At 44.6% G+C, this 9,000-nt stretch overlaps 1 protein-coding gene across 7 annotated transcripts in view; it reads right to left on the reverse strand.

Moving 5' to 3' along the window:
* Susd1 (sushi domain containing 1) overlaps nt 1-9,000 on the reverse strand; it is a 142,954-nt gene that overhangs the window by 60,868 nt on the left and 73,086 nt on the right. For 5 of the 7 annotated variants that reach the window (XR_004120834.1, XM_031377536.1, XM_031377533.1 and 2 more), the window contains 3 exons: nt 4,098-4,195; nt 2,849-3,035; nt 1,664-1,723 (listed from right to left, as the gene is read on the reverse strand). Coding sequence is in view for 6 of the 7 variants with exons in the window: in XM_031377536.1 (XP_031233396.1) it covers nt 1,664-1,723; nt 2,849-3,035; nt 4,098-4,195 (345 nt within the window). In the remaining variant the exon portion in view is untranslated. The remainder of the gene's footprint in view (nt 1-1,663; nt 1,724-2,848; nt 3,036-4,097; nt 4,196-9,000) is intronic. The other 2 variants (XM_031377534.1, XM_031377535.1) reach the window with 1 other exon arrangement.

The following is a 9,000-nucleotide window of genomic DNA, read 5'->3' on the forward strand; positions in this document are numbered from 1 at the left end:
GTGCTTGTGTGTGTGTGTGTGTGTGTGTGTGTGTGTGCTTGTGTGTGTGTGTGGCTCCCCTGTTCATCTGAGGAGAAGCAGTATCACCTTGATAGTAAAACCAAGCAACATGATGTGCAGTATCTGGGAGGATGGAGAGATGGAGAGACAGACCTTTGCCATGGTGCAAAAATAAAGACTGGAGCCAAGGTCGAGCGAATTCTGCTTCCAGCCAGCATGACTCCATATAAACCCCAATCCTCGCTCCGTTAACTTGCAAATGTAACCTGTTCCATTTAAATTGCCAACAAAACAGAGTGGTGCAGACATGACACCCAGCCTGAGTCATGCCCTATGCTCCTTATCCATCAGCCTGATTTTAGATCGGATCCCAAACTCCAAAATCTGGAAAATACTAATAGACAGCATCAATGAACACGAACTCATTTGTAAGTACTTCTTCAAAGATAAATTTGATTCAGAGGCTTACAAGACCTTAATGCAGACTGCTACCTCCATCTTGAAAATAAATTTTCCTTAAATCTGACATCCTTCCCTAACACCTTCCACACCACAACTCTCTCAGAGCCAAGATAGCACAGAGGGTCTATCTGATTCCAAAGACCACATTTTTTTCCTAGTGGAAAAGACACTTGAGGGGTAATCAGATATCTGTAAGAACACTGTCATTCTGACTCAGCGGCAGATGTGTTTGAGGCCTTTGATGACCTCTTCAAGAGACATATCCCTGAAAGTCGGTGGGAGGTCATTCACTATAGTTTCCTTAGTTACAGAGTGTTTCTTATCTTTTTCTCACATTAAGTACCTAAAGTAAAATAAGTTTCATTCATTAAAAAGTCCTAAGAGGTCTAACTTCATAGTTGATCTTATTTCAGTAGGCAAACTGTCTTATTTTTTTAAAAAAATATTTATTTATTTAATCTAAATACACTGTAGCTATCTTCAGACACCCCTGAAGAGAGCATCAGATCTCACTACGGATGGTTGTGAGCCACCATGTGGTTGCTGGGAATTGAACTCAGGACCTTTGGAAGAGCAGCCAGTGCTCCTAACTGCTAAGCCATCTCTCTCTGCAGCCCCGCAAACTATCTTATTATTCTACCTGATAGTAGGTTGTCATCTCCCCCTGTGTGGTGACAGCAATATCTAAGGAAGCTTTTCTCTTCTTTCTTTACTTCCTTCCTTTCTTTCTTTTTTTCTTTTCTTTCTTCCTTTCTTTCTTTTTTAAAGATTTATTTAATTATTTTATATATATGAGTACCCTGTACTGTCTTCAGACACACCAGAAGAGGGCATCAGATCTCATTACAGATGGTTGTGAGCCACCATGTGGTTGCTGGGAATTGAGCTCAGGACCTCTGGAAGAGCAGCCAGTGCTCCTAACCGCTGAGCCGTCTCTCCAGCTCCCTGAGGTAGCTTTTCTTAACGGAACATCAAATAACTAGTTACAAATAATAAATGTCACCAACTGCTGTTCAGAGTTATCTTTAAAGTATTATTAAATACAAATCCTCTTTCTAAAAATACTTTTGTTTTTAGTGTGTATGTGTACGTGTGTACATGTACGTGTATGAGAGTGACCAGAGAGGCCACAAAGGACATGGGCTTCCCTGGAACTGAGTTTACAGTATAGTGGGCTGCCACGTGGGTGCTGGGGACTGACCTGCTGCAAGTGGAGCAAGCAAGCACCATCTACTGAGCTGTCTCTCTGGTCCTGAAGTCTCTGCAGAAAAGAACCTATTTGAGGTGTGGAGATAGCGGAGGGGGCAAAGTGACTGCTGCACCAGCCTGACCATCAAGTTCACACAACTTACTCTTCTTGTGAAATATTCTTTTAAATCCCATGACAATTACATGCAGTGATCTATTCCTACTTTTTGCACACATGCCTGGTTTTTTTATACATGCATGTATTTATATGTGTGTGTGGCTGCATGTGTGTAGGGTGCATGTGTGTGCAGACGAGCCAGAGGTCAACACTGGGTATCCTGAATCATTATGTTTAACAAAAGGTCTCTCACTGAGTCTGCAACTCACTGATTTGACTAGACTAGCTGGCCAGCAAGCCCCAGGCTTCCTCCTGTCTCCCAGTGCTGAGATTTCAGATCTATAACTATACAGGGTTTTTACCACAGGTGCTGGGCATCCAAACTCAGGTCTTCATGCTACGTGCCCAGCACTTTACTAACTGAGCCATCATTCCTGCTATTCTTCTTTCTTTTAGACACGGTTTCACTATGCAGCCCTGGCTGGCCTGGAACTCGCTATATAGACTAGGCTGGCCTCGAACTCACAGAAACCCACTTGACTACAGAGTTCGCGGATTAAAGATATGAACTACCACATTTGGCTCCTATTCCTACTTCTTCACACTCCTTTGGGTCCACTCCCCCGTTCAACCAATAGGGACCCCTCTGCACCCTAGGGCTGCCTCCTGCTCCCACTTAACCACTGTTAACTGACTCAGCAGCCAGACCAGCTCATAGTAAATGAGAAGCCAACCCTTTGGCTTCTCTGTTCCTCCTCTTTCTTAAGCAAAGGAAAGAAAGGCTTGTTGGGCTTCCTAGAAAATATAAGCTGTGAGATCCTCTACTCTCATGTAGACCTGCAAACCATCATCATCATCAATGTCCTTTCTGTTACCACCACTTGTGCCAAGGACTCAGCTGAGCAACAATCGCCAGCACCATTTAGCTGGAGGACAACAGAATAAGTTTTCCTGCTCTAGTTCTACCCAAGGAGTAGCTTCATCCCTCCACCCACACCGACAGAAATCCCCTGCCCTCTTGGTTCCCCACATCTGTGCTCAGAATTCCCCAGGAGGAAATGCCTCTTTCCCTTCACCTACCAGCCGTCTGGAAGCCAAGGATGGCAGGCACAGAGCGCCTGGGAGGGGCTGCAGAAATGTTCATGGTGTAATTGGCTCCTTGTTGGAGGTGCAGGCACACTTCTGGGGTCCTGCTGTCTGTGGTCACATTGATTGTCTCCTCATAAACTGATCCCACAGCATCTGGCTGCTGTCTTTCAATGTGTATCTTTAGAAGAGGAAAGACAAGAGAATCCACCATGACTCCAGACAGAATAACGGAGGCTTCATGGTGCTGGGCACTGTTTCTCTGAGGGTCCCATCTTAGATACTATGTAACCACAGAGGTGAACAACCACCAAGGAGAGAGAGGACCTGCTCTCCATGAAGCACCCGAGGACCAGGCCTAATCAGCCCAGGAACCAATGAGACCTAAGCTGAGACAGAAGTGAGAACTCATTGCTCTTCTGACCACAAATGATCAACAATAAAAGGAATTTCTTATGCCAAATCAGGACATGCTTCCAGCCTTCTCTGGGGCAGGAAAGCACAAGTGCTTGGAAACGAGCAATAAAGAGAATGCCAAACACAAATGCCTGTCCCACAATCACACTCTGTCAGATGGCATATATGCTAGATGTAAAATATGCATATATCTTAAAAATACCACCCACTTTTAAAAAAGGGCAACAGAACTGGAAAACAATTAGACTGACAAAGCATCTTCATATTTCTCATTCAAGCCATACTTTGAAGATAGCAGCACTAAACAGTATGATTTAGTTGTTGTTCCCCTAGTTATAGAAGCAGCATTGGTTTGCCTTCATGCTCACCCGCGTGATAACAGCGTTCACGACCTGCTAGAGAAAATAATTATTTTCTAAATGAATGGAGGTTGAAAGTATCTTCTAAACTGGTCTTGGCTCCGTGTTGGCTCTAACTGAAATAGCAGTGTGTGTTTTCAAGAATCTCTGTTTAAGGAGGTGTGCCAAGAAACTTTACACAATGAATGAAGTTCACCTAGACTTGCATATTCAAGCAAGATGCTACACCAACTTATACCAAGTAATGAACTGTGTGCTGTTTCATGAGTTACACTATCTGTAACTTGTTACTATACATTTGCAAACAAATATGGTTTCACTTTGTGTGACTGAAGGAAGGAGGAGAAGCCAGCAGAAGGAAAGGAGGGAGGTGGTGGGTGGTAGGGGAGGGGGAGGGAGGAGTGAAGCTCCTATATGACAAGTTGTTTGAGCTCACATTTCCATTTCTGCATTTGCAAGGTACTTACCAAGTACATGATCCTGGGATTCGCTCTCTCTGGGCTCATTTGCCATCTCACACAGGTGTCATTAAACATGGACGCATCATGAATTTCTATCATTATTTCTAGAATAGAAAAAATAAACAAAAAGAAGAACTGACACATGAACCTCATCAATGGGCTTTGGGGAACTCCTGGTGGACTCGGGGCCTCTGTCCAGCTGGTATCTCTTTCTGCTGCTCACCAGTCACGCTCTGGTTCAGATGCTGAACTGAGCAATTCAAGCAATCCCAGATGGTTCATCATGAATGAGCCTGGCCCATTGCCTGACCAGGCAAAATAGGAAAAGATAACTGCCTTCAGGTGGGGAAAGGCTCCAACTGTGATTAGCCTGATGGGCCACTGGATGCCACTGATGTTCCACTCGGAGGCTGCAGCAAGGCCCAGAAATGAGCTTCCTTAAAAGCGCACAGGAAAGAGCTGCTTCTCCCTCACCTCACCCTGGGTGATAGGCGTTCATTCAGGGGACTGCCGAATCCCAAAGGGGAAGTGGCATGTGTTACCATGAAGGATGGTTCCTCAGGAGACGCTTGGGGTGAATGAGTAAGTTCTCCACAGAGTTCCTGGTCACCCTGGGACTCTTCCAGCAGAAGCCATGTGATCTTGATCCGGTGAGAAGCCAGATTTCTCCCACTTCTGCTGGTTCTAAATAACCTGCACTTCACTTCATGTGATGATTCTGGCAGTGTGGGAAAACACACTGCTCGCTCCCTTAAGTAACATAGTTTCCAATGGACACTGCCATTCAACCACTTACAAAGTTAGTTCACCCTGGCATGGGCAAAACCTACATTTTCACTTCTTAAAATCAGATTTCCTACACATAAGTGAATCTATTTCTATTTGCAAATGACATGATCTTATATGCAGACATCCCTAAAGAATTCAACCTTAAAAAACAAACAAACAAACAAACCTCTGAAGACTAAGAAAGGAGTTCGGGAATGTTGTAGGACATAAGGTAAATATGCATTTCTGTACACTAGGAATGAATGGTTAAAGGTTGGTAAAGCAATTTCTTTTACAATAACATCAAAAAGAGAGGGAAAAAATAACAACAAAAATTTTTAAGTTAGGCATTGCTCTATCATCCCCAGAGACAAGAATTTCCATTCCATCCAAAAAGAGTATTCCATGACCCTATTTGAGTTTTCCTGCAGGAGCCAGACATTCCCCAGGTTCCTAAGTCTAGTGTATGCCAGCCCAGCATACACTCTGGTGACGTGACTGCCTCTTGCCTCCTACTCTCGGGTTTCCACACTGTGGCTCACGCACTCCAGCACACGCAGCCTGGAAGGGGAGAGGAGTTAAATCCCCTGGGGACAGGACCTAGTGAACCAGTCATTGCCCCTGGAGGCACTGTCTTAAGTGACTGAGTTTCCACAGCCTTTCAGAAAGTTGTATCCGCAGTGCAGCAGTGCCCCTACCCAGGGGAGACCCGGATGCTGCTGGACCCCACCCCCACTCCCCCACCCAGGGAGGCTCGGATACTGCAGCATCCTCATACTGGTTCTTTCTTTTCCTTAGTTATTCCTGTTGGTCCCCGATCCTGCTTCCTGAGTCTTTACAAACTATTACTTTACAAACAAATTATGTAATAATACAAACTTCTGGTTCTGTTGGGGGAGAAACTAACTCAGGGTAAGACTGCCATCAAGATAAGTGGGAAGAAATGCTTACCACACAGGCACAAGGAGTTGTGTCTGAGCCTCAGAAACGATGGTCATATGTTTGTTGTTCACTTACTTATTTACTGTAATCAGCTGGATGGGCCACTGGATACCACTGGAATCTACTCGGGGAGGCTGGAGCAAGGCCCAGAACTGGGCTTAGTGTTATATGCTCACAACCTCAACACCAGGAAGGTGGATACTGATGGGTGGGTCCCTGTCCTATCTAGTAGGTGAGATCTGAGTGGTGAGAGATCTCATTTCAAAAGCCCAAGTTTGGTTCCCAGCAGCCACACCTATGTCGAACTGTTCACAACCACCTATAAGTTCAGTTCCAAGGGATCTGACACAGGCACCTACACACACTGCACACACCCACACAGACACACCATTAAAAATAATAAACCGTTTTAAAATTAAAACACAAAACAGATGGCTCTATGGAACAATACCCAAGGTTGACCTCTGGCTTACACACACACACACACATAAAGGGTGAGAGTGGAGAAATGAGAATGATAATTCAATAATTCTTTACCTCAGAAAATGATACTCCTCTTATTGGCTAAGAACAGATTTGCACCACAAAGAACAAGAAGCCTGAGCCTGAAACACTAGTAGGTTAACATAATTCTCTTGTACAGAACCAAGGTCAACTTTGGATTCACCTGGACTACTGAATTGGTCATATGATATGACCTATTTACTAACTCATTCCACATTGGCATTATCCAGAGCCTACATCCCAAAACACTTGTTTTTTTGTTTTTGTTTTTGTTCTGAGTAAATCCAAGTCATATTCTAGTAACTGAAATAAATAGATTTCTACAACAATATTCCTCTTCAGAAATACTAATGCGGTTATAAAAAAAAAAAAAGAATCCAGTTGTCAGCTGGAAAAAGCAACAAACAAACAAACAATCAAAGTAATGGCCTTATTCTTTCATCTTCTTGGTTCGCAAAGGTGATGTTGATATCAGTCCATCATTGGATAAAGTATAACTGGCCACTTCTGCGGCTGCCCATTAAAGCCCAGGACTTTTAACAACTCTGCTCCCTCGCACAGCCTTCTGATGGTAACTCAGCAGCTGGTCCAGAGGAAGCAGAGGTATTCCCCTCCCCTCATCTTCTTCCTCAATGGCCAAGAAAGCAAACAGCCTTTCTATTCAGGTGCCTGTGTCATCCAAGCAGAGATTAGAAAAGGGTTTCCTTTCTTATTCTTCCTTTTTGCTCGTTCACTATGACAACTGTAAATGACATCTCAAAGATGCCATCTGCCTGTAGCCTGTGCCATGCTCTGCACAGATGGGACCCAGATCTGATTATAGCGATGCCAGATATTCCACCTCAAAGAGAAGCTTAACCAAGTTGATGTCTTTTCCCATCAAGTTCTACAAACAAATTGAAAAGACTTTTTTTTTTGCAAAAATTCCAGGTGTTAAATGTCTGTATTAATGCTGCCCTTTGAAAATATAACACTTGGCAAAATGTACATCAATTCTAACTATGCCAGGGACTGGCAAGATAGTTCAGTGGATAAAGGCGCTTGCCAACAAGATGATGACCTGAGTTTGATCCCCAAAACCCTGAGGAGGAAACACATCCCCATAAGTAAGATTCTGACCTCCACATGTGCACAGTGGTATACATGCACCTACACGTATATACACAGCTAAATAAACAAATGTCATAAAAATTGAAAACAAGGAAAAAAGGAAAAAAAAAAACATAGAAAAGTCTTGTTTGGACTAGTCTCTTCTTCCATTTATTGCTCATGACGTACAGAATTGCTACCCGATGGCAAGCATCCTCCTGTGCCAAACACTAGACTATGAAGAAGACCAGACCATCAGTTCTTCCCTCAAGGAGCACACTGCTTAATGGAAGGAGCAAGCACAGTCGTAGGCAACCGGCAGCTCAATAGCATTGTCACAGGCGCTACACAAATATGGAAGGGCACAAAGTGGGAAGGCCTGGAGGGCCTAGGAAATTCAGTTTCATGATGGGCACAGCCTTGGAACATAAGTGGCTGTAGAGTAGAGGGCACATGAGGGCATAGAGAACAGCGAGTCTGAACACGAGGCCAGTGAAATCGTGAGATGAGGAAGAAGATGAGGGAGAAATGTCAGCTAACTACAGAAGCAAGGCTGCCAAGGAAGCACAGGATGCACGGGGAAGAGCATGCCTGCCAGATTGAGGACAGACACTCCTCTGAGCAGAGGCAAGCTGCAGGATAATGAGGGGGACAGTTTTTCCATTTGAAAGGAAGCACCAGGGTGCAGAAGGACCGGAGGTCATAAAATAGAATCTAATGCTATTTCCTCCACGACAACTATATGTCAGGCTCAGACTGCTCTTCACAGGCCTGATCTCATTTTCCCAGTAGCCATAAGAAGCAATAATAAAAACAATAAGAATGAACACTTATTAAGTTATAACTATGGACCAGAGAGTATGTACAGGACTTTAACCTTCAAAATGACGGCTGGACAGAGCCATGTCCATTTTACAGTCCCAAGGCTTGGATGTGAAGTAACCTGCAAGGGTTAGGCAGATGAGGGACAGAGTCCAGACTCACAATTACACGTGCCAGACCCCACTGCGAGAAGCCTCTGCACTAAAGCAGTCAAGAGGCTGTGGGATCAAATGGGGTGCTGCATTATCAAACAAGAAACAACTCTGAAGGAGATGACTGGGAGGTGAGGGAGGAGGACCAGAGAGGAGTCTAGGCTGACTGCCAGCCTCTGAGCTCAAGAGTCTGAATGAATGGCCCTTCACTGTTCTCCTAAGAAACACAAGAAGAGGCAGAGCAATGAATTGCATTTAGGACATGTGAGATATGAGTTATCTGCTTACTGTCCAGTTGTGAAAACAGCCCTAAAAGCCATGGGTCTGTGCATGGAAACAGAAGAGTGGGTGAAAGTAAGACATGCAAATAGGTCACGGAGAGGGGCTCAGTGGTAAAGCCCCAAGAACACTGATATCCAAGGAGACCCTCAGACAAGGGCAGTGCAGGGGAAGGAAGATGAGTCAATAAGAGAAAGTAGGCCCAGGAAGTGAAGGAAGGTGAGGGTACGAAGGGCTGTGGCCTTCCTCCACTCTCTGGCTTCCTCACTCCATCTAGGGTCGTTACAGCATGTCATTAAGGCCAAGAGGCAAGGTCAAGCGGATCTCTCATTCCATGCTAGCAACCTCCCCCC

The sequence above is a fragment of the Mastomys coucha genome, unplaced genomic scaffold, assembly GCF_008632895.1.
Source record: "Mastomys coucha isolate ucsf_1 unplaced genomic scaffold, UCSF_Mcou_1 pScaffold18, whole genome shotgun sequence".
Lineage (NCBI taxonomy): Eukaryota > Metazoa > Chordata > Mammalia > Rodentia > Muridae > Mastomys > Mastomys coucha.